This window comes from Thunnus albacares, chromosome 17 (assembly GCF_914725855.1).
Source record: "Thunnus albacares chromosome 17, fThuAlb1.1, whole genome shotgun sequence".
Taxonomy (NCBI): domain Eukaryota; kingdom Metazoa; phylum Chordata; class Actinopteri; order Scombriformes; family Scombridae; genus Thunnus; species Thunnus albacares.
In genome coordinates this window covers 24155394-24181898 of record NC_058122.1, presented here as the reverse complement: position 1 = coordinate 24181898, position 26505 = coordinate 24155394, and the positions used below count along the sequence as shown (strand labels likewise).

General features: G+C 39.0%; 2 protein-coding genes across 10 annotated transcripts; one reads left to right on the top strand and one right to left on the bottom strand.

Moving 5' to 3' along the window:
- Positions 1–435: 435 nt before the first annotated feature.
- LOC122966970 (perforin-1-like) lies at positions 436–4234 on the top strand. Its single transcript, XM_044331314.1, has 5 exons — positions 436–562; positions 1420–1995; positions 2148–2286; positions 2404–2615; positions 2755–4234. The coding sequence occupies exons 1-5, from the start codon at positions 537–539 to the stop codon at positions 3632–3634; spliced, it is 1833 nt and encodes a 610-aa protein (XP_044187249.1). The 5' UTR covers positions 436–536; the 3' UTR covers positions 3635–4234.
- Positions 4235–4436: 202 nt separating this feature from the next.
- On the bottom strand, positions 4437–24543 carry LOC122967629 (glycine-rich protein DOT1). 9 transcript variants are annotated; one of them, XM_044332367.1, is made up of 24 exons: positions 24462–24543; positions 22407–22454; positions 21826–21852; positions 21524–21580; positions 21386–21418; positions 20516–20590; positions 20279–20350; positions 18727–18756; positions 18390–18434; positions 15387–16394; positions 11373–11435; positions 11217–11264; positions 11038–11091; positions 10390–10446; positions 9851–9910; positions 9691–9750; positions 9310–9342; positions 8768–8809; positions 8507–8566; positions 6931–7005; positions 6442–6474; positions 5659–5697; positions 5060–5107; positions 4437–4767 (listed from the first exon to the last, which is right to left on the bottom strand). In XM_044332367.1, exons 1-24 carry the CDS (start codon positions 24526–24528, stop codon positions 4763–4765), a joined length of 2139 nt encoding a protein of 712 aa, XP_044188302.1. In that variant the 5' UTR covers positions 24529–24543; the 3' UTR covers positions 4437–4762. The 9 variants fall into 9 exon arrangements, with proteins under 9 accessions (XP_044188302.1, XP_044188304.1, XP_044188308.1 ...); XM_044332369.1 differs by lacking the exon at positions 24462–24543 and adding an exon at positions 23051–23283; XM_044332373.1 differs by lacking the exon at positions 24462–24543 and adding an exon at positions 23046–23282.
- Between the last annotated feature and the right edge of the window lie 1962 nt (positions 24544–26505).

The following is a 26505-nucleotide window of genomic DNA, read 5'->3' as shown; positions in this document are numbered from 1 at the left end:
GGTCAGATTCTCCTATTTTAATGTTTCTGTATTTTAATTTAGATTCATTTTCTCTGTATTAGTATTTGCTGCTGAATCAGCCCAATTTTCTCACTAATATCACTAAATTTTTTTTATTTTTTTCATTTCCTATATTATTTCTGCATGCCATATCCATTTATTTAGTCACTATGTGTTCGTGACAAATGTAAGAAATTGATTATTGGTGTTTAACAAGCTGATTTTCTTACTTAGTATAGCCACAGCCCACCACTTCAGAGAAATGATAGGTTTGTGGTCTTTCATTCGTTACTGACTGGAAAGCCAGTCGTACTTTCATGTTGTCACTATATATTCGAATTTGTCAACAGACCACCAACTCCTCCCCCTCAGTTCTGGGTATTTTCAACATCGATGAAACTGTCAAACCACTTTTTTTTCCCCTGCTCTCTGACGACCACTGTCACCTCACCCCCTCACCACCTCCTGTACTGCTTTTTTTTTTTTTACTTTCAGACACAAAGCACTGATATTTATGCTCACAGTCAGTTTCACACATGCGGCGTGAACAGCCGAGGCAAGGGTAAGTCAAGACTGATGTACTCATGTTAAAATATTCTTTCACATTATTTAAATATACGTAGCACTCTGTAAGCTTAAAATGTATGTAGAACTCTGTGGGGTATTTAATTTTCTTTTAATCTTGAGTTGTTTTGCTTGGAGTAGAAACTGTTTATTGCTGTGTCAGTGAATAACTCTATAAGCAAAGCAGTTATTCTTCACTGCCTTTGTGTCTGCTGCCTGTCAATCAGCAGAATGCAAAGAAAATGGATACCCACAGGTGCAAACATTGCTATAAAGTGGTACTAGTAGTTGAAAACTCTGCAAGGTACCTTTAAAACCATTGGATGTCATATTTTCTAAAAATAGACTCCAGTGAAAGTATAATATAATAGGTCTTAAAACAGGACCTTGAGGTACACCACGAAAAAAGAGGAACAAGTTAGAAAGTGTTACTATTCGTAACTGCTTCCTATCTGCTTGATAGATCAATATCAAACCACGAGGCCTTACTCTGAACGCCAACAACGTGAGCGAGATCTTATCAAAAGCAGCAGAAGGGGTCTAACAGAAAATAAAAGAACATAATTTTCACAGTCTGCAGATAACATTAAGTAATTTGTTACCTGCGGGAGAGCAGACTCATTCATGTGGTGAACCCAGAAAACTGAGTGGAATTTATCCAAAATGTCGTGGTCTACGATCTAAGGTCTATCACTGCATGTTTGAAGGAGGATGGGACATAACAACTGACTAAAAAGGGGGTTTATTATGGATAAAACACTGCCCCAAAATGTAAAACACTTCTTATTATAACGGTATGTCTAACTAGCTTTACTTGCTCATGTTAATTCAACTAAAAAAAATTTTTTTTTTCAGGTTAAACCATCATTTTACATCTATCACCCAACATAACGTCAACATGTATCTGTTAAATATTTGCATCTGTGCCGGCCTCATGCTGTCCCTGCCTCAGTGTACGTATCAATCATGCACAGAAGGGAAACCCAGCCAGTGCCTAGAGGCAGAATTTGCTCCGGGCACCAATTTGGCCGGGGAAGGTTTCGATATCACAAAAATGGAACGTAAGGGGGCCTTCGTGCTCGACATGAATCACTGGAAACGAAAGGACAAAACATGCACCCTGTGTAGCAACCCCTATCAGGAGAACCAAAAGCAAAAGCTCCCCTTGTCAGTGGTGGACTGGAGGCCAAAGCAGTCCTGCAGGATGAAATTAGCCACTGCGCTCCACAAATCCAGTGAGTCTCTGCTCAGTTCCAGCACATCTTCTGTTGAAAACAACTGGGGAGCCAATCTGGATGTTAATGTGGGTAGTAAAAGTGGCTCGTTTATGCTGGCTGGCACCAATTCTAAATTGGCTGAATACTCCATGGAGAAAACAAAGAATGACAAGTATAGTTTTGCTACCCAAAGTATGTCCTGTGAGTACTACAGGTAAGAAAATGTTTGTTTGTTTTTTCAGCAAACTTGCACAGATAAATGCAATGAACAAAATTAATGGACTTCAATGTTTAAGTGCAATACTTTTTATATATTTGTTTTATTCTGGTTTTTCTTTTTTTTGTCTTGTATCTCACTGGAAACAGTTACCGAGTGTCTAGCAAGCCCAGGTTGCATAGAGAGTTTAAAATAGCAGTGAATCAGCTGCCCAAAGTCTACAGCCCTGAGTACAAGCAACGGTTTTACAATCTGATTGACAAATTTGGCACCCATTACATCACCAAGGTAAAGTAAACCAAAGAAAACAGACAGCAACTTTATCAACCCCCCCCCCCCCCCCCCATCCCCCCAAAAAACAGATTGTGTGAAATTATAGACAGTAACGCATTTTGACTGTTTCAGGTGAAATTGGGAGGAAGTGTTAACTCTGTGACCAGCATCCAAGAGTGCAAGGCCAGCCTGCAGGGCCTCAGTTCGGAGGAAGTGGAGATGTGCCTGGAAGTCGAGGCGTCCGCCAGCATCAAAGCTGAAATGAAGACCCAAGCAAAACACTGCAACAAGGACAGTGAGAAGACGGAGAGTAAGTCAGCGTTCGCCAGCGTCTTCAACGACAGGTATAGAACATTTTCTTGTGTATTTTGTCACGTGTTCTATTCACTCGCATGCTTTGACTGGAAACACTCCTTTCAAATAACTATTTTCAGCACCAGAAAAGACAAACTGGGTCAACTGAAACAACCTTTTTCTCTACAGGTTCACAGAAATAAGCGGGGGCCACACCACCGAGCCAGACCTTCTCTTCTCTGCTGACAAAAATCCATCGGCCTACACAGATTGGCTGAGCTCATTATCACGGAATCCAGACATAATCTCATATTCCCTGGAATCGCTGCACGAGTTACTGGATGCCAAAAAGCCTGCCCGGAAGAACGTGCGCTCTGCAATTAGACATTACATCCTGGAGAAGGGCCTGATGAGGAACTGCAGCGCCCGTTGTCAGAACGGCAAGAACAACCCGAGGGATCCCTGCGTTTGCAACTGCCACAATGACCCCGCTGTAACCCCAGACTGCTGCCCGACCCGTAAGGGCATGGCACGGGTCATCATAACTGTACAACATGCCACCGGTCTTTGGGGAGACCACACCACTGCCACAGACGGCTACGTGAAAGTGTCCTTCAACGGGCAGATGGTGCGGCGTTCTCCTGTCATTTACAACAACAACAACCCCCACTGGAACATGATCGTCGACCTGGGCAGCCGGGATGTGTCTGCGGGACCTAAAGTGAGATTTGAAATGTGGGATGAGGACAGCGGCTGGGATGACGACCTGCTTGGAGAATGTGAGCAATTTGCGTATGTGGGAGTGAAAACGGATCTCTGTAACCTGCAGCACGGCAGGCTGTTCTACAAAGTGGAGGTGACATGTGCTCCGAATCTGAGCGGAAAGTCATGCACGGACTATAAACCTTCGCCTATGAGTCAAAGTCTGAAGAAGCTTTATGTGTCCCGTCATGCCCACCCTATTCCAAAGGCCATCCTGTCAGAGATGGGTGTGTTTGTGAATGAAACAAGCTCATACAGAAACCAGAGTCTTACTGCTGAGAGTCGAAAGTATGATGATGTGATATGAAGACCGTCTACGGCTTTAATGTGGCTCACATAGCAACATTACTCTTTTCATTTGGTAAACTGATAAGCTGAAGGCAACTCAATATTAGGAAAATGCTATTGCTCACTTTACAGTTTCTGTATATTGAATGATTTGTGTTTGACAAAAGAGAATTGCTAATGCAGGCTTTCTGCAATCTACATGAACAAAAAGAGTCATGTCACTGAAATTTATTGTTTTAAGTTTATTTAAAGATTTTAAAACATTTAAAATATGAATAAAAAAAGTAGAAGGTAATATATTCCCATTTTTATCAACTGTATCTACATATCTGCATCATACTCTATAATACTGTATGTATATATTGTAGACACCAGCCTTGTTTTAACAGCAAAATGTGAGTTTGGTTTAATGCAGCTTTTATTCACAACCTTTATTATGCTTCAGTTTTTATATACTTCAGTTTGTATATTCAAGACCTACATACTTGAAGATTTTGTTTGATGCATTTTGCTGTTTCTACATAACTACTTATAACATGGTTGGTGTGCTTTATGTATTTTAATCACATTGTTGTATTTTTTGACATGTATTATTCTAAATAAAAGTAGAATATCTGAACTCTTTGCAGAATTTAATGTTTCATAATACTAGTTTTAGTTTTGTTTTCTCCGTCAGTGATCTTTCGCTTACGTACTGTTGCCCTATATGAGAAAGGAAATGGTAAAACTTCCTGTGCACGGATGAGGCTTGGTTGAGGCTTTCAAATAGAACAACGTGTACAAGTAAACATGATGTAAATGTTATGACTCAGAGGCTTCGATTCAGCATCATTTGACTTATAATTTATTGGATTAAAACAGTAAATTTCATCATTTTAATATTCATTCCAGAAACATAGAGACACTTTTCTTGCACTTATTCATGTTCACCACCAGTCTTTGACAGAATGAGACTGGTGGGGCACAGCAAACCTCCACTTACAGAGAAAGACAAGGGGCTTTTTAACAAAAAAATTTTAAAAAATTAAAAAAAAGACAAAACAGACAACACAACCGGACAGAAACAGACACAAAAAAAGCTTTAAAAACACATTACAGTGAACACATGATGGAAATGATCCACTTGAAGAAGTCCAGCTCATTTGAATTAGCCTGATAAAGAGAAAGACAAAGGGAAGGAGGACAGTGATTCTCAATCAGTAAAGATTTATGCATTTGATTTGTCACTGATTACCACAAGACCACATTGTGTGATCGCACAACACACTAAAAAATGTCCTCGTTAACAAATCAGAGGAGTTTTAAATTCAGTCTACGTTTCTTAAAAAGTGAAAATGTTCTTTATGATGATAAGAATCAATACATGTGTCAAAATAAGTGGAATTCTTACATTGTTTTATAATTAGTTGATTGATTGGACCTTCATGCACTATTTCATTCTTACCTTTGTATCCATTTCCATTAGCGCCGCCATATTTGCCAACCGGCTCTCCTGTGAAAAGGATCAATCCGGTTAAAAATGTGCTCAGAAGGAAACAGCAGCAGTAACAAAAAAACCCCAACAAAACAGCTACAGTCAGTTAAACATGCTAAAAATAAAAAAAAAAAGGTTTTTGACTTGTATTAGACGACTCAGCTAACTCACTATGCAGCCTCCACACCCCTGAGTGAAAAATAATCCATAATGCATGCAGTTGTGCTTTTTGTGTGTGCAAGCTACTGTAAGTAAAAAAGTACATGTTCAGAGCATGTAAAAGGAACATGTCAGCACAGAGACAGAGTTCATTTAACAAAAGCAGCTTCGCCTCTTGTTCTTACTCAGGATGAAAAATTTGTATGTCATATGTAAGCACAGTAATATCAAGACACATGCAAAACCGCACAATAAGTAAGATATGAGAGCTATTTTGTACAAAAAAACATGCAGTAAAATATGTGCAGTGATATTATGCAAGAAGACGTGACTAATAAGGTCACAGGAAACAGCAAAGTGAGTGGAAGTTGATCGTTATTGAGGAAGTCTGGGTTTCTTTTCTTGCTTACCCAAGACATCTTGAGTTGCTCCTAGCTGTGCGCCGTAACCTAAACAAACACATACAGAGAAGTTACATTATCAGCCAGGACAGGAGATAAATCTTGATTCAGTGTTTTTATGTAGAATAAAAGGGAGAATAACATGAAGCTTCAACAAATTTGCATGTAAGCCGCGACTTGCATTCATTTCATCACATTTGACTAATCAAAAGAGATAAAAAAAAAACATATTATGCAACAAAACTGTAGAGCTCACACATTTATCTGCAAATTTGCGAGGGACCGTCATTTATGGAGCTAAAACGCTGACACCATCTGCGTGTGAAACAGGACCCGTGTGTGTTCATTGCTCATGTTTAACAGCGTCGAGAGTCGCCTTCGTTCAGCTGCTGTTTACCCATTTGTCTTTACTGAGAGCTGTTAAGCCAACTAACTCCATTTTTTTCCCCATTTGCAACAATAACAGACAATAAAACTCAAACAGGAGCTTCTGTGATGAACGCCGTTTAGGGCTGACTGCTGGTGAGGCCTCAAAGTAAACTCCAAACTGAACCAGCCTTCTTTTTTTCTGTACCTTAGTCATTACTGTTCTCTTTCACACACACACATACACATTATTGTCAGAGAGTGGCTACAGCTCAAACACAAAGAGCTGACTCATTATCGTAACAAGTCATATCCACTCTAAAAATGTTTTGTTTTTGTTATGCTTCATACTTTTTAACTCACACCCCTACTGCACAGTTAGGGGTGTGAGGAGATGTTTAAATGAACGAATGCATGAAAATTCACCTGTTTGATGAACTCCGTATCCTGCTCCGGCTCCTGAAACAACACAAAACATGTGAACTTCAAGAGGGGGTAACAATGGTAAGACATAACAGAAGAGAAATGTTGTTGTTGCAGACAGATACGACACACTGAGACATGAACACACACAGTGCAGCATTATCTCACATCACAAGACGTACTTGTGGTCTGTCCCATAATGCAAATGCAGATATATGAGAGAAAGCCTTAAGGTTCATGAGGTTTCTCTTGCTGAGTTCAACTGTAAACTCTTTGTTAAACTACTGTCAGTTGTCTTATCTCAGTTTTACCTTTTTAGTATTGTTTGTTCAGTTTATCTGAGTTAGGTTAAATAAAATCTAACCAACACACAGCTGCTGTAGAAAAATAACCACAAACACCCGAAGAGAACAGACACAGGTTTAACTGAACTTTTTCCATTACACATAGTTTCTCACACTTTACAGCTTGCACACATTCATCCATCCGCACCATTTTTGTTTGAGGCTTTGGCGCTTTCACCGACGGGGCCGAGGTGTTGAGCGCCGTACGGGTAGCCGACGTCACCTGCAGGGATAACAGAGCCGTCGAATCAGTATTTAGTCACATGTGATGTTGTGTTAAACTAAAACAACAGTTTGTCTTGGTGTAATGAAATGAATCGTTTGGGTGTTGATTTTATTTTGTTTATTGTGTCAAATCAATCAAATGTGTCCTGATGATCAAAAATAATAATTGATTACATGATTTACATATATAGGGACACCTTGGAGTGTATTATTGTGACGTATTACTCATTGTAATACTCTAATCCTTATTACAGACAAAAAAGAGACACTGTGTTTAAATCATTTTCCATTTCCCCAGTTTTTAACTCATAGTTGGATCCAGTTTACCACTGACTGGTTTCAAGGTGTCATGACAGGTAGTGCTGGGAAGGATCAGTCGTTAGGTGTAGGTGTAGGGGAATTAATCACCACCCAGCCTTATGACTATACCAGCTACTACCATGCCACATCATATACTGAGTGAACTGGTTGCCTAAGTCTAGAAAAAGTCACTTCGCACTCTCCACACGGTGTCTGGGGCCGGACCCGGCGTTCCTCTTGCGACGAGAACTGAGCTTCAGGCTGGTTTCAGTTAAATTAGGTGCAAGACTGGAATCAGCTGGATGAGAGTTATTGTTCAGTGTCCGTCACAGCGGTCTCAACCCTAAAGATATCGCTATCAGTAACACGCCACCTTCCTCTCTCATTCTATTCCTGTCGCTCCTCTGGCAGGCTCACATTAGATAAGGCCCACCTATCTTCTGTTGGGGTATGTCTATTAGGGCTGCAACTAACGATTATTTTCATTATCAGTTCATTATCAGTTCTGTCAGTTATTTTCTCGATCAGTTGGTTAGTTGTTCGGTCTATAATATGTCATAAAATTGTGAAATATGCTTTGCTTGTTTCTCAAAGCCCAAGATGCAACCTCAAATGTCTTGTTTTGTCCCAAACACCCAAAGATATTCAGTTAACTGTAAAGAAACTGATTTAAGAAGCTAGAATACAAGAATTTTGCCTTAAAACGATTAATCAATTATCAAAATAATCCACTTATCACTACAGCTCTACTGAACTGTATATTTTAACCCATATGAACTGAAACCTTTGCTGAGCTCAGTGCAAAGTTTCAAGATGGGCAGCTGAGGTGGCTCTCAAACCCCCCCATCAAAGGATGTGACACTGCGAGACGCGAGCTAAGTGTCACCATAGAAGAAGAACTGACCTCAGTGGGTTAAAGTAAACCCACATCCTTTCTCAGTAGGCTCAGTACATTTTAGTAGCTTGTACAGCCGCAAGGATTAGTGTTAATTAATAATCTTAGAATTAACAACAAATCGTTTCTCATGTACAACCTGCAGCGTGACACTAAACTTTTTTAAGCTGTTTAATTTGTTTAATTAGTATTTTCAGTGGCCGAGGCAGAACTTCTTATCATGCATCACTTGATGTAACTTAATACAATGACTCTAAATTACAGGGATTAAGGTTGCAAAGTTGAGAGCACGTGCAGCTCTTACCCTCCAGTCCAGTGGGAATCACTGGAGCTCCACCATAAGGAACCTGAGCAGCTCCTCCTCCTGCAGGGAAAAAAATAAAAAATAAAAAAATCAGATGGACAAACTGACTCATATCTCTTCTTTCTTTTTTCACCTGCACACATTATCACACAGCTTCATGCTATTCTCTAGCCAAAGTCTGACTCATGCACAGAAAGCCACATTGACAAAAGTCTGACTAATAGTGCGACTGAAGGATGAGGTCACGTCAGCTATGCTCACCATATTTACCGGCGGGCGATTCCAGTCCTGCACCAAGTGGTCCTGAAAGAAGACAACGGGGGCTTCAGTGACAAGTTTTCAAACATCACGGAAAATTTTCACAGAGCTCTGTTTGGTGAATTGGCATTTTTCCCTCCAGCTTGTCTGTTGGTTTGAACAGTTTCTCAAAAAATAACTGATTTGGCTGAGATTTTGTAGACAAGTAAAGGGTGATTTGACTTTTTAGCTGTAGCATTTGATTGGAACTACATATCTTTTTATTAGATAATCAAATGCTACACACACACACACACACACACGCACACACACAACTGAACACACTTAAACTATTACACAGTCTGCAGCTTTGCACGCTGTGAAGAACAACAATTTGTTCATATTATCTTTATCCACTAGGACTCTACAGCTTTGATGGAGGCTCCCACAGTCCCATTGCTGTCTATTTGGTCCTGTCTCGGTGCATTTTTGACAGTGTACAGCAGCCAGAGGAACACACATTAGCTCTTGTCCCTGATGCTGCTTCAATCGTAAATCTCTCTTACCATACGCTGCCTGGGGCTGTCCGGCGTAGGCTCCTGTATTGAGGGATAGAAAATTCAAGACACACATAAAAGTGAAGGTCAGACGCTGTTGATCCATGAACCAATTCACCCATTTAAATAAAACTGTCAGAAAAAGCATCTACAGGAGCAGAAAGTCAGAAACCACCAGATTCAACTGGTCAGTTTCTATAAATAAGAGACAATAGCTACACCCAGTGGATATCAGACCACACTGGACGTGTTCAGCAGAAGAAGTGTTTATTTCCTGATGGCCTCTTATTTTTATTTTTATTTTTATCTTAGTCGCAGGTTATGCATCTATGGGTTAGTGCCATCACCTCTTACGGGTTTTAGCGGGTTATTACGCCTCGAAATTGTTACCTTGACTCTTCCCTGCTTTGTTCTCAGCAACATCAGCTAACTCTGAAGGGTAACCATGCCCTGAAACATAGTTCTAATTAGCATTATAATTATGTCTTGGAGCTAATGACTTTTAAAGTTTCCACCTTTTTCCACTTTTTATTTTTTAGACGGTACTCACCAGCTCTATAACCATCGCCATAACCATTCCCATTTCCATTCCCATTCCCATTTGGGTAACCTGTTGAGAGGAGAAGCAAGATGTTAAAACATTTCAAAGATCACATTTACATCTAAAAACTCAATTTCAAAGATAATCTTATTTCAGAGGCAGTGCTGTATTTAACATTTCTGACTATACTCACTACCAAAAGGATAGAAAAGGGTCAAGACAGTCTTGTGCACACATGCCGAAAAAAGCTTTTGCACCAACATCTCTGCACCGACAGTAAGAGCAGAACAAGGAAACACAAAGCATCAGCCTGAGTATCATCCCTCCTGTCAGTGACGGCTTTGATGCAGATTCACTCTGACACCAAACAGAATGAAGAACGATCCCTCGGTCATTCCAGGCAGAAAATTCACGCTTCAAGGTTAAAGTTTGTGGTTCTTCAGTTTAAACTGTCTTCAGTGTTACCTTCTCGTCCTTTGCACAGTGCACAATTTGACTGGCGGGATTTGAATTTCTCATGTGCACGCACTGATGAGCTGCCAACTTACCGTAGCCATTGGCCGCCATTGGACCGAGGTATCCTGTTGCTGCTCCATCACCATAGCCTGTGATGACAAAACACATCAGTATTTGAGACAAATATGAAACATGGCTGGCTCTGAAGCTTCAAAGGAATGTTTATTTCCATGCAAAAAAAAAAAGAACAAAGAGATTCACAGAGGAACAATTTTGGGGATGAGTGAAATGGTTTTGAGTGTAATCCTTTGTCATTGTTGTTGTCTTCTACTTTTTAAAAGCACTATCAATTATTTACAACATAGCGAAGTAGCGACTCCTATGACCTTGAAGGCAAGATGAACTCAGGGAGACACAGTTTTGTTTTTTTTTTAAACTAATGAGACTCACAAGCAAATGATTAATTTACAAGGCAAAGTAGGAGTAGCAGCTGAGTTTTTCCTGTCTGGAACATGATAGGCTGTGAGTCATCGCTGCTATTCACCTTCTAAACATTAAAATTCAGACGGAGAAAAGTCCTGATTATCTTATTAAATCTGTGTTTTCAGACAAGCTTCTATATTTGCATAAAGGGTCATGAGGTTTGTGGACGACGCCTTAAATAATCAAGCGTCAGAGCAAAAACCGAGAAAGAAAAGAAAGGATAATATACAGACAGAATAATTACTTTAAAGCCTTACCGTTTGACTTCCCTGCAACGCCATGTGGATACCCTCCCTGTCCAAGAGCAGCAGCTGAGATTTATTTTACAGAGAGAGAGAGAGAAAGAGTTTGGACATGGTGCAAAAGGAAGAAAGTGAGAATAACCCCTCAATCAAAACAAAGACAAGACGAATGGAGGAAAAATGTACATGCTTACCTCCAAGTTTTCCAGCTGCGCCACCCAGGTACGCTCCCTGTCCCAAACCTGTGAGCAGTGCATGGAAATCCTTCACCACACAGGTATTTTAAATCTACATAAACATCTCCATCTGCTAACAAGGACTTTTACTTTTCCTGTGTTGTATAACATTACCTGGACCGTAGCCTCCAGGGCCCAGGCCTGCTCCAGGATAGGTTCCCACTCCACCGTTATAGCCTGTGGAGGAAGACAACACAAGATCAGCTGAATCCTCCTCTGATTGGCTGTAGGCCAGAGCGACACAATCCCTCACTTTTTTTTGTTTTTACAAAACATTAATGAGAACATTTATAGAGAAAAACATGAGTATCGATCACACGATACTGCTCTTGGCTGGACGTCTATGCAGACATAAGTAGACACATCAGGTTTTAATCAAAATCCTATTTCAAACACACAATTCAGCTGAGACATAATTTCCCTCCTCACTCAGTAGTTTCTATATACACAAGATTTGGTTGTTGCTGTAAACAGAGTGTTTGACACATGCAGCTGTCAGTGGAACAAAGAAGCATAAAATACAATTCAACATCTTTGCCAGGGTTGGATGGTTTCTCTGCTGGGTACCGAGACAACTAAATCCTACAAAAACACAACACTAGATCTTGAAACTTCTTTCAGCATCTCTTAAAGGAGACGTATCCTGCACATTTCCAGGTCTATATTTTCATTCTGGGGCTCTACTGGAATATCTTTGCATGATTTATAGTTCAAAAAAACTCCTTATTTATCTTATACTGGCTCTTTATGCAGCCCCTCAGTTCAGCCTCTGTCTGAAACAGGCCGTTTTAGCTCCTGTCTCTGTAAGGCCCCCCAATTACCCCACTCTGTTCTGATTGGCCAGCTCCCACAGGCTGCCAGAAACGTCCGCCAGCTCAAACAAACACTAGCAGTCTGATTTCCCCTCTTTTTCACATTCTTTACTTGAAATATAAACTTGTCAAATACATCTGTACATGTCGGAGCCCAAATCTGATCCGAAATATGTGAGTGGAAAACGTGAACAACCTGTGGTACAACCATAGCAACGATCTTAGCAACAAAGGCCACTGAACGACGGTGAACAATCTGACATCTGTTCGATGGGGAAGTAGAGGTAACTTTGCAAACAAAGTGTTCAGAGCAGGCTGAAGCCCTGGGTTTTGACTTTCAGGGAGCATTTTTACATACGTTCACCTCAAGTTTCGGACCTTTGACCATGTTTAATATAGACACCTGACATTATAACAGGATATAAATGACAGAAAATCACAAAAAGCATATTATTTCTGTCTTTGTTTCATCTGTCTCACTCTTTCTTTCCATCTTCCTGTAAAGCACTTTGTAACTTTTGTTCTGAAAACAAAGTTTCTTTGCTTCACGAGTATCTGACAACCTGAAACACAAATTTGAAAACGATAAGAAGAACCAATGTTGACTGGACAAAATCTAGATTTTCCTTAATAATAATAATAATAATAATAAGTAGATATAAAATAAAATAAAAAAATCTGAAGCTCTTTGCCTGGAAAACCAGATTTGTGATTAAGAGATCATCAGCTGAATCAATTCTAAGCAAACACAGAACGAGACGCATAATGCAGAGCTTAAAGTATTAGTGATAAATCCTCCATAGACAACTGTACCAAGAACAGGCGCGATAACTTATTGTTTCTGGCTTAAAGGAGAATCCAATATTTGTAACAACAAGAATTTCCTCATTTAAAAAAACACCCTTTCCAATTACAGCAAGCGTACCTTGCAACTGTATGAATGAGGCTGTATCTCAAGCTAATACTCAAGACAAACACAGCATAGCAGATATTAAAGTACAGTATGTTTAGTGACGCATAAATGTCTGAGTTCAATACATGAACAGAGATCGGAAAAACAAACAGATCAGTACTTTTAGCACCCAGCATTGATTTAGTATAATCAGAAGACACACGCTTCTTGTTACCAAGAAGTAAACAAACTTTACAACGGAAAAAGGAACAGTGAGACTCAACTGTACAATCTACTGTAAGATCTAAAATGAGACTGAGCAGCATTGAGATTCAGGTTCCTGTGTTACTTCTCTGTTGGTTGGTTTCTACAAGTGTCACTTTCACATATTTTTACACAGTGAAAGTGTTCGGATTCAATATTATCACCCACAGACCTGCAAAGCAAATTCTGTTAAATACAATTTAAATTATGTCCAGTAGTGTTTGCACTCATGAGGTTTGTGAAAATTTGTGACCATACCGAAATACCTTTTCATAAGAAACTGGAAACCCAATATCGTACTTGTCTGTCTGATTCAGACTGATTGTTTGTATGCTCAGTTTTCTATTTCTACTCTTACCACAACAATTCAAAACTCTTGTTGCACTTTCACTATAAGTTTAAACGCTGAGAAAAGTAGCAGAGAGATTTCCTAAGAGATTAGCAGGTGCTTGTCATTCCTGTGAGCAGCTTTAGGGCCCTGCAGCACCTGGACTTAAGCGTAGTGACCAAAATTACTATTAATAATAATAATCTATTTTGTGTCTAAAGTCAGGAAGATTAGTTCTTTTTTCCAACATGTTAAATCCTGTGATGGTATAGGCCTGGAGACAGGTATGGAAGCAGTTTACAATTGATCTATTCAGAGCTGTATTTCCTGGATCATATCCTGGATACCAGAAAACTTAAAATTACTCTAATTACAGATCTGTCAGAAGCTTAAACCTATGATTCTCCGTCCATGTAAAGGTGAAATTAAACAAGGACACCGTTCAGCGTGCCAAGCAACGGTTTTACCATTTCTAGTGCCACTGGTCTCTCCAGCTGCTGGTCCATGAACTGGAGATCACAACAAATATTGAGATTATATTGAGATATTTTATTACGATATTAAGACAAGTAATCGATTGCCATTTCAATCTTCAGCATTGTTTTCTACTCCAGGTCCATTATCATATCCTGAAGATCACAACAGACTGATCACAGCTTACAAACGCTTCAAAATACAGACGAGCATAATCCATATATCGCAGCTTCAAGCTTTATAATGTAAATGTGAGTATCGATATCCTGATCATGGCTTGAAGCACAACAACAGCACCAACAAAACACAAACATGCAAACAGACGTCAAAGAACCAAACACACAACAAGAGAAACTTGTTGTGTGAGAAGAACTTGTTCATCAGGAAGCTAAAGACTTAACGGCTCCATCTATCCTAAATGTTACTCACATACACCTTAAATGATAACCTAATCAGATACTAACTGTATCTCCAAAGTCATATATGTCATCAGAAATATACCCACTTAGTAATGAACAAGTTAACTAAATCAACCATTGCAAGATCATAGAGCAAACAAAGTCTGTATTTAAGGGTTTCATGGCCCTTATTACACATTCATGTGACTCATATGCAGATAAATATCCACTTTTATTTACACTTTAAAAGGGTCTAAGAATAGAGTGTGTCATATGTTGTACAAATTGGGTCAAATTTGTGATATTTGGGCTGTATAAAAAAAACTGACTTGACTTGACTAGCTAATTGTGTGCATCTCCATCAGCCAAATAAGAAGTCTAACTGTGTTTACTTTGGTTTTCTCATGCTAAGCACAAAGTAAGCACTGACACGTTTAGCTAGCTAGTGAGCAGCTACCAAGCAACAAACAACAACCACGAATGACTCACATGGATAGAACAAAAGCGTGAGAAGGTTTTGCTCACCATACATTAATTGGATGGTGATTCACTTCTGATGTGTCTTGGTTGCATTTCTTCTCGGCTTTTTTGATATTGGATTGTTATCCAATATTCCCATGACACATGAAGTGGCTACGTGTAGATGTGGTAATAGATTAGTCAGCTGAAGGGCTTTAGTTAGAAGTCCTATAAAAACATTTCAAAAGGGTCATCTGAAAATAAATTTGTTTAGACACTAATCTGCAAAGACAACAGGCACCAGAACAAGATGGCATTACTAAATAAATCAGAAGAAACCTCAAACAGAAGCAGGGTAATTTAGAGGCAAATAGTAAAGGTGGAATTCAGGAGACGAATATGGTGTGCATCTCAAGACTGGATCATCTTCCCCCAAAAAAAGACAAATATGACATACACAAAGGCATTGAGATGGTGAAAAATACAAAGCTTTGCTCTTACTTGTTCCCTGGGTACTCCTCCCAGTCTGCTCTGGGATATCGAGAGCTTTTGGCTCTCTGCCATCATGTTCAGCTTGGAAAAGGCCTTTTCCTTCTTGCCCTCCTGCTGAAGCTAAATTTTTGGTTCCACTTGCACCTGGGATCACCGGTACATTGCTCTCCACTCTTTGCATTTGAGGATTTGCAGAAGCCTGATTATGGTTTTGTGCAACTACAGTCCCACTGATTTTAAGGCTGTTTGGGTATTTACCTGCAAGCTCAAGGTTTTCAACACCCTGCCCGTCTGCTCCAGCAGATAAATAGATTCTGGATCTCTGACTCGGTGGAGGAAGAGAGAATATATAGGTTCTGGTATCTTGACTTTGTGAAAGTTGATATGTTTCCTCTCCTTGTGCTTGAGGAGTTGCAAGACCGAGATGTTTGCCGTCTTTACCAATACGAGGCTGAGGTGCTAAACCTTGAGCCCTCTGTGCTTCTGAAGCCAACAGCTCACGGTATTTTTCCATTTCTGATGCATCTGACAAATCTCTAGTGGATCCATAGTTTCTGGCTTGCTGACTTTTTTGAATAGATGAATCATAGTCTCTGGAGGAACCCAGATTTCTGATGTTGTCTTCATCAACAGGGTGTTGCTGTCGTGCACCTCCAGTGGCCATTGTGGCTCCATGGCTTGCAGTGCTCTTTCTTTGTGAGAATGTAAGCCCATAAATTTCTCCTCCTCGTGCTGGTGGAACGGGCCGACCAAGACTTCTACTTATCTTATCAAGAAATGTCGTAGGTCCAAGACTCGGTGACTTTACTAGTGGATCAAGGCTTTTGACCTGTGTTCCGGGTGACAGTACATCAGGTCTAAAGCCAGTTTCTTTCTGTAATTCAGGAGCAGTGTGACCGATTATACTGCTTCTCCTCATGTCGGGCATTTCAGGTCCAAGGAACAAGGAACCAAGTGTTCTGCTTTTTGCTGTCTTCAGATCTTGAACAGCCTGGCCCAAGTCTGCTGCAGACACACCTGGCAGAGAAATATCATTATGCAGACTTCTTGGTGGTGTTTCTTTAAGGGTCAACAGCACACTGTAGTGGCCAGTGGCAAACATTTTAGAGTTCTGTATTTAAATTTAAAGTTACCGATGTGTATATCAGAGCATTGATTGCAATATAACACATCGTACTTAGAGTAAGCAGTACCCAAAGAGAAGTACTTCGAGACCGATCAAAGTCAACACAAAATCCATTATGGTGTGAAATTAGCCCAGCTTGAAAGGACAGAATTATCACCATAATTGGAGAATGACACAACAAAGAATCAACACACAATTATTGCAACACAGTAAGGGGGAAATACATTAATACTACACTGAGTCAGAGCATCAAAACCCAAATTATGCCATGACAACAAGACGTTGCCGATCTTGCAATGGCATAAAACACATCGATGTTACAACGCAGGACAAAGACACACCGCCTGACTCAGACAGCATCGGCATGTGACGAAGACAACTGACAGATAAAGTTTAGTAAAACACTGATAAGACATGGGAGCAGAAACATACAAAAAAAAACAGTTTTAAAAGTGAAAAATATTTAGATTTAAATAATTCCGCTTTTAAAATGCAGTTTCACTCATTAGATTTTTATTTAACGTTTGCATGCATACTATAAACCAATTACAGTGAACCAGAACTGTGACCAACATATGATAGTAGATTTTAAAAATGTAATGGCCCAAACAAAACGGAGTGTGTGTGAGTGATTTGTTTTTGCAGCCTAATAAATCAAATACGTGAGCAAAATTCTAGGTAATCCCATTATAATCAAGTTGTTAATGTGTATTTAGGCTGCATATCCTACTTTCCAGTAGCTCCTTCAGCTCTTGTAAACCACAGCACTGAGTAATCCACACACATTAACTCTCATTAACTCTGATCAACTCACAGACTGAGTGTGGCAATAAGAGCTGGGCAACTAATGCACCATGAAACACAGATGAAACACTGATACACAGTCAAACATGGGAATCTATCCTATGCAAACAAAATAGAGCCGAGCTGAGCTGATGGTTAATATTAGATAGACGTCACGTCATGCGAAAACCAACATGAACCCAATATCAGTGAAGAAGACACCGAATTCACAGAGGTTACAGACAAATACAACACAGAACAAAGACGACAACGGATGTATGGCACCCTGGTGGCCTGATGGTTCAGGCACACACCACATAACCGCAATATCCACGGTTTTATTCCTAGCCGGGGGACTTGTGTTGCATGTCGTACCCATAGACTGTAAAAAAAATATGGACGTAGCCACCGTTTCGTCACCCATTGGTTGACTCTCACTCACTTGTCCCTCCCGGCTCCCTTACAGTCAAGATGGCGGCAAAGCTAAGAGAAGTGGGGATATTATTCATCTCGTATCGTGCCTAACTTTAGTGGATCATAACATATCAGCCATGGAATTAATCTACAGATGCTCCAGTTCAAGATTAGACCATGGATGTCAGTTTTTGAGTCACGACAAAGGCCAAAAATGTGGCCTGCAACAGACTTGTTTTTAGCCTAGCCGATTGCTGGAGTCAGCAGTCAATGGTGGCATAAAACATGTTATAAAATAGGTTTTTCAACAACCGTGAGTCACTGTAACCATGAGAGGTCCTTGAGCATACAGTCATAAATGTGCACTAAAAATGTTAGGGTGATGGGTCCAGTAGTGTGCAAGAATAGCTGCGGACACACACAACCAAACACATGATCTCCTCCAGGCTCAGTTCAGTGAAACAGGACGACTGGTTACATCAGTTTTACAAAACTATCCAGTCACCTTATGGATTAAACAATGTGATTATCAAACTCTCTTCTGTGATGAACCTGATGTTTATGACTGACAGCATATAAGTGTGATGCTATCAGTCATGTTAAGAGTGATGAGACATAAGAAAATAACCCTCCCGCATACAAATCATAGCTGAATGGAATAAAAAGTTAAGACAAGACTCATCACTGACCTGATCGGGCTGCGGGTTGGCCCATGCCGGGTACAGTCCCATATCCTGACAAGAAAACAAAGATCAAAGTTCATAGAGCCAATCTTAACATCTGACAAGCACTTATATGACATTACTAGCGCCTTGAACTCTGTTTTACAAGGACACATCATTTATCTGCATGAGATGCGATCTGCCCCATATATATCATGCTCACAGACAATGACAGAGTGCCACTTAGCTGAGATATATCAAACAAACAAGCAGACAGCTAACAGAGGAGGGTAATTCATTGTGTGTACTCTCATGTGGGTAAAGAGTGTTAGAAAATTGTGGAACAAATCAGATAAATATTTACCTGGCAGAGTGCCAACGCCGGCGCCATAAACTGGAAAGTCACAGAGACACAGAGTTAATTTTTGTTTACAAAGATTTCCACAGCTGAAGCCCAAATGTTTGATGAGATTAGTCTTCGTCCTTGTCTCATTTTTTTTAAGCTAAAACATTACACAGATCATTCAAATTGCTACACAATCTTTGGGGTTTTTTTTGACAATTAGCTGCTTTAGTGTGATGTCAAAAAACAAGACACACAACAAGAAGATAATTACATAAATGCCTCTTATGGAAAAAATAAAATCTGTTTAATCTGTATGAGTTTCATGTCTCTCGTTCAGTGGTTCAACACCTTTATTTCAGTCTTGACAGTTTTCTGCTATTTGCATGCAGCATAGAGATTTCGTCTGCTAGGTGTGAACACAACTGTGAACAACCCCCAACTTGTGACAGACACACTTGTGTTGCTAAAATCCCCCTGAAAATCTGGTTTATATCTTAAGTGTTTCTCTATAACATTTAAATAGTAATTATTAGCTAATCTGCTTCGTCAGAGCTGTGTGGGTGTAATTTGATCAGATTTAATTAACTGTGGTCTGGAAACATGAGAAAACAAACCTTCAACTGTCATCAGTTTTGGTTTCAAATATTGCTGAACTCTGATTGGTGCATGGAAATATATGCCATCACCTTTTTCTAACTGCCCCCATTCAACTCAATAAGAAAAGCACAGACAAAAACAAAGAGATATATCATGTGAAATAACTAAAACTGTTCTAATGTTAACTGTTTTCTTTTAAGGACGGGTTCACCTTTTTCAAGTCTGTCTTAAAACAACAGTCAGATGTCCATATGAACACTGAAAGAGGTTTTCCTCGCTGTAATCATTCCTCCTGTTCATACTGGCTATTAAAATTAGTGATGGGGGCCAAAATCCATTACATCCAAGTTTATCTGAAGCTTATATGACGCTTCAGCAGTCTGAGTTAGTCATATCAAGTGGATATCTGACACATTTACAGTCTTTTTAGCATCAAATTCCCTCTTTGTGTTTCCTCGGACAGTGTTTCCCTGTTGAGCTGCGGTGGAAGTATAGTAACAAAAAGAGGGACTTTCGCAATAAAAAAACTGTAACGTTGAAAGATATCTACTTGATTTGACTCATTTGGACGACTGAAGCTTCATATTAGCTTCATATAAACTTTTAAATACATTTTTGCACAGAAGGAGGACTGTGGATGTTGTAGGAGGAGTAGTAGGAGGCACATTCAGAAAATAGGTTTCAGGGCCTTTAATATGACACTCATGACAGATGGAAGCTTTTCACATAGCGGTGGGTCAATAAAATGTTCTTTAACGAATTTGTCAGCTGGGTTTGGTTGCTTATAAAATATTTATTCAGGCATGTGCATGAATAAACATTTAATCGGAGTGCTGTCCTTGTGATTTTTGCTCTTGGGGGATTCAGCAGCCATCAACACATATTAAAGAGTTGAATGTGTTGATTCAATATCTATATGAAATATCAATCAATATATCAAGTAGATTATATTTTCTTTTAATGCCAGTCTTACCACGTTTCCCTCCCTGGCCCAAACCCATTCCCAGTCCATTTGGAAGTCCAGCCCCCAATCCCAGACTGGCGCCTGCAATCAGAAGAAAGATATACAGTAAAATCAAATTTATTTAATGCTTTATTAAATTTCATTATCCACATGGAGCCAATAAGTAATCTACGACAGCAGTCAGGGGAAGATAATAAAAATAAAGCAGGCTGTGAGGGTTTGATAAGCGGTTATACTGATATATACCGTTGGCTCCCTGGGGGACATATCCACCTTGCTTCAGGCTTGTTCTACCTCCTACTCCGAGAGCTCTGTAACCCCCTGTGGAAACGATGAAAGGAACCACATTTCACGTTGTTGTTGAACAGTAAGAGTCTCCCAACAATTATCATCATTCAGACTTATGATACAAGGGTTGTTTCTCTGTTGTAGCACTACAGAGAAGAGGAGTTTTTCACCTTGCAATAAGAATCAGCTTGGGTCAATATGGCACCAATACTGGGTTAACGTTACCCAGGAAGCCACTCAACAAGACAAAGGGTTGTTTTGACCCAGTTATTTTTTACTTTACTGTTGGGTTATTTACTCAGACTAAAGCTTGTTATAATCTACTCTACTCTTTTTAAACTTACATGTCAGGGTTTGTTATTGATTGTTAATAACTTGTGTATATTTTCAATGTCATATGTGCATTGTTTTTTGTACAAGAAACAATATATTTCTGACAGTTTTTAGCTAAGGCTTGTCATGTGTAACACTGGGTCAAAATAACAGAAGTTAAGCCAATGTTGTATGGTTCTATTTATGGTTTTTCGTTGGAGGTGGGGGTGCTATGTTGACCCCAAATTGGGTGAAACTTAAACCCAGTGAAGAGTCAAAAACACTCTCTTCCTCTTTTCGAGTATCAATAATGGCATGATCATGAATGAAACAAAGAATACATATTTAACTTTAGATTTTGTAGCTGTATTTTTATGAACATTAAACATTTTTGCTGGTTGTTTTATTGGCTAAAGTATACATGAACCTGCCTTTGACAACTGATAAGTTATACAGGTTTACTAGTGCTGCAACATGCATTATACATGTGTATAGATTTGCTCTTTGACAACTTACCAGCACCAGGCTGAGCCGCTGGATAACGTCCAACTAAGATTTACAAAAAAAAAAAAAAGGGAAAAATGTAAACATTACTTACAGTATATGACATGAAACTAATATAAGATCATTCTGTCTGCAGGAAGTTAAACATACTTCCAGTCTTCATTGCTTTGCTGCCATATCGGCTCCCCAGTGCTCCAAGGGCACCTGCTACTTCGAAAAAGTACCAACAGTCAGTGATTTTATTACACCAAACAATCTCCATAAGCTGTGAATAAGTCAAAAGTTCAAGCAAGAGATATGTGTTCTTGTTACATTCTTAATACTAACAATGCAAATTTGTCATTTGTCCATCTAAAGTGAAGAGTGAACATTTCATATTAACATAAATAACAACATTAGTTACACATATTTGCACTTTAGAAATCCGTAAACGATGGAGTGTAATGACTGACCTCCAGGTTTTACTCCAATGCCAACACCTAAAGGGAAAAATAATAAACATTAGGGCTGCAACTAACCATTATTTTCATTATCGGTTAATCTGTTGGGGTTTTTTCTCGATTAATCGATTAGTTGTTTGGCCTATAAAATATCAGAAAATGGTGAAATATGTCGATCACTGTTTCCCAAAACCCAAAATGACATCATCAAGTGTCTTGTTTTGTCCTCAACTCAAGAATATTCAGAGAATTTGTATACTTTGTTGACAGTTAATCAACTGATTATTGCAGCGCTAATAGACACAAAAAGCAGAGAGACGATGACAGTTGAGGAAATTTCACATGTAAGGAAAATGTTTGTTGTCTTATTTGTTTTTCCAGGATGTCATAATATCATTAATCCTTGGTGTATGACTACAAACAAGGGGTTTGCCATAAAATTAAGGATTTGCGTTAGCTAGTAGCCGAGCTAGTTTAGCTAATCTGTAGCTAGCTAGCAGCTTGGTCAAGGTCATTAAGGACAAAAAACCTTTAGTTTTCAAGGCAAGTAAAACACAAAACACTATATAAACTATATAAATATTTTTTCTTACCTCTGGCTGGCAGCATTCTCCCCCAGGCTACACTCTGAGGCTTAACCCCTGAAAAAATGACAAAAAAATACAGTTAGTGACATTAAAGTTAATGACAATTCGTTCTTAAAAGTTATCAAAAGTGCCAAAAATTACCATGTGATACTATGTGAAATGGCTCATGCAGCATATAATAGATCTACAAAGACCTATATTAAATTAAATTACATTAAATAGAATGTACATAAAAACATTACAAAACTAACCAAACTACATACACAGTATGGTACAAATATACTGTATGTTAACCCTGAAATAAGACAATAATGCACACAAAAAAACACAGTGTGAACAAGCGAACAAGTGTCTTTATGTACATTTGTTTTTTAACAATGCTGTTGGGAGTTGTATTACAGTTATTTCTTTCTCCTTTTAGAAAGATTCCTGTTTACTTTAATGGTTTTCCACATAACGGACATGTAGCTGAACCAAATAACTTGTTAGACAAGGTGTTGCAGCTAACAAGAATGGGAATAACTTAATTTTTTTTTAAATTAACTTTACTTTCAGGCCCTTTCACAACTTCCTGAAAGACTGTCCTCAATAAATGAAGACCTTTGAGAAACAAATGTCACTATAGTGTTTCATGAATACCGTCACCTTACTGGGCAACAGGATGACAGAGAAACAGACGCCCATTGATGAACTGAGGATGAGACAAAATGAGGCGATTGTGAGGAGTCAGTAAGCTCGTCTCACAATTTTTCGTCAAATTTAGCCTTCCTCTGCCACCTTTTCCTTTGATCCAAAGAAATTAGATAATATAAACCGCAGTGACAGGATCAGGGATGTTGGAGCTCACACAGCCAACACAGTTCATTTTTTCTCCCTCAATCTCACTGACGTGATATTTAACAAGTAAGTGAAAGTGAGTCACTGAAAACACCGATCCATCAGAGAGCTTTGAGCTCTGACATGTGACAAAATCATACTGCTTTTGTCATATGCCACAGGTAAGATTAAAAGAATTTATCATGACAACTACAGCCATAACTGGGAGTAAATATAACTATAGCTAAATGCGGAATTACCAGTAAAACATCACAAGTCTGTGCAGAATAACCCAGACTGTACTTCACTTTTTAAAATAAGATCAAAATTATTTTGTCATATTTGTTTAATTTCAACAAATATTCCAGTTTTAGCAATATTATCTTTTTTACCTGATGGTTATATGTTTTTCAAGCAATAAGCTAAGTTGAATATACTCAAACAAAGGGGAATAATATCTGTGTAAAGATGAAAACTGATCATTTTAAGTGATTGGGCATTATTTTTATACTAATTAGCATGAGATTTCTGTTTTGGTATAGAGCACTTTTCTAGTCTTCCAACCACTCAAAGCTCTTTTACACCACAAGCCACATTTGCCTATTCATACACACATGCAAGGTGCAAACGTGCTCATCAGGAGGATCCAATCATTCACATTCACACATTCAGGGTTCAGTATCTTGCCCAAAGACACTTCAGCATGTGGACCGGAGGAGCCGGGAATCGAACCACCGATCTTCTGATTAGTGGACGACCCGCGCTACCTCCTGAGCCACAGCGGCTGCCTTTTATTATATCAAATTTGTGGCTTTTGATTAATATCTTACACTGCACTGTAACTTTCATCCTCCTGTTTCATCTCTTATTCTATTTTAGTTTATTTTTATTTCCAATTTAACACTTTTTAATTGTATTTAAATGTCTTTTTTATATTGCTTTGTGTTGCTTTTACATTCTGTCTTGATGCCTTTTATGTTTTATGTGAAGCACTTTGTTGTTGAAATGTGCGATACAAAGAGAGATAGAGGAGGAATTGGAAAGGAATCTCATTTTTTTCAACAAGAGCATGATAAACATAAATTATCCTGATCACAGTCAGAAGTTTTGATGGATACAAGTTTAAATATCTGTTAAAAAAATAACCTCAAGTTTGACAGAACTTGCAAAACTGTGCATTGCTTTAATAAAGAACCAGTGTTCTGTCTCTACATAATTATATAATCCCAGAGTTTTCTCACTTACCGCCTTGCAGAGTTTGCTGAGCCAACCAGAGAATCAGCGAGGTCTGGAGCAAAGCTGGAACCAGCATGATGGAGGAGACCAAAGAACTGAGCAGCACTGACAGAAAGCAGAGAGAGACCAACTGATGGATGAATTGAACAAACGGACGGCTGGATTTCTAAAGCATGTCAATGACTTATATATGGTTTTCTCTCTGATACACTCCCACTGACCAGTCCAGCCCTCTGCACACACACACTGGTCTGATTGGGCAAAATCAAAGGACCAGTTTGGTCCATTTCCATCGGCAGAACTCAGAGCACACACATAAAGGAATTTAGTTATTTAGTTTGATTTTTTTTTTTTTAATGATTTATGTCTGATAAGGATCTTTTTTGTGTTGGAGGTGCACACTTAACAGATTTTTCACAAACAAAGCCAAAAAAATATGTCATTCATTGGCAGTTCAGAATCTTATATTATTATCTATTGGATTTTTTTCATTTCAAAAGTTTAACTGCTGGACACAATATTTCTCCAACTTTCCTGAAAAGTCCATTCTCAGTGTATGTGCACTGAAGGTTTCAGGTTCCTACATCACACATTTGGCCTGCAAACTGGTTGTGATGTCACAAATCCTGCTCGTACGTGCACGTCAACTTAGATTTAACCTGTTCAACAACACTGTCCCACCTGTGGACTGACAACTTTGGGAGACCAGGATTATGAACAGTTACCTTTTTATTGAGTACATTAAATTTGGGGCTTGTGCACACATATAAGGTGCCTGCTAAGAGGTTAATGTTAGCACAGCGAAACTTCAGCAGATGAATGTGAAAACAGCTTTCTAGTGTCAAACTCTGCACATACATCATCAACATCCAACTGAAGGTACGATGAGCACGTGGATGGGGGACATCTGAAAGCCTAATCCAGAATTTTATCTAATAATTTATCCTGATTAATTAGATCAAATTCTTTCTGTTTGAGTAACAAATCTAAGAACAGCAACTGCAAAGGTCCCTTCACAAGACTAATAAGCCAAAAAGGAAATTCTTCACAGTCAAGACGGTGCTAAAGAGCAAACATCCAGTGTTTTCTCTGTGTCTGTCTGACTTTTCTGCCAATTACAACACTGTTAAGCGACTGACACACACACAACAATGTTTTCTGCATAATTATATTCTTGTAAGGATGGAGAAGCATCAGGAATAGAAGTTAGCAGCTCTATAAAGTAAGATGACCTCATGCACATCATCTCGTAATGCAAATGTTCTGTCCTTGTTCAGTCATAAACTTGTAAATGAAAACAGAAGAATTATATTTTATTATAATTTTTTTATTTTTTGCAGAAAATTAGGCCCTGACAGATGAGTTGAACTCAATCCTCCCGCCAAACAACGTCATCGGCTTTTTAACAACACACCTGTTTTTCCTGGGTTTTTGTAAATTGAGCAAACACGACACCTCCTAAAAAACAAGAAGGGGGGAAAAGAATAAATGCAAGCAAACAGAATCTTTTTTTTTTTTTAAAAAAAGAGTGTAAATATCCTGATGAAAGAAAGAAGTACACTGGAAACTGCAGAGGAAACATGACATAATGTGTGTGTACTGTACAGTTTAGCGAAAAACACATGCGACAATAAATGTTTAACGAGGAAATCTGTAAATATCCCCCGAGGCTGCCACTTCAATTAAAATGTCATTTCAAGCAGTTTCCATAGTTTACTCACTTAAAACAGGCTGTCATTGGGTTCTAATGTGTTTCCTCTCATACAGTCAGTTGAGACTGTGTACAAGAAGCATTAGCACAAGCTCCAGGCTCATTCTCATATCCTATAGTGTGGGAGGTCCTTTGTATGACGGACATTTCTTAATGTAATGTTTAAGTTTATATCTTACTGCAAACATCTGACTGGAGAACCGCATACGACGGTCATTCTTTAAAAAGAGGCCCGTTGTTTTTTTATGCCATGTGCAGACCACCACATCGTCTTCCCTGGTGGTACCGAGCATAAGACAATAACATAACCCACGTCTGACTCACGAACGGTAAGAATCCATC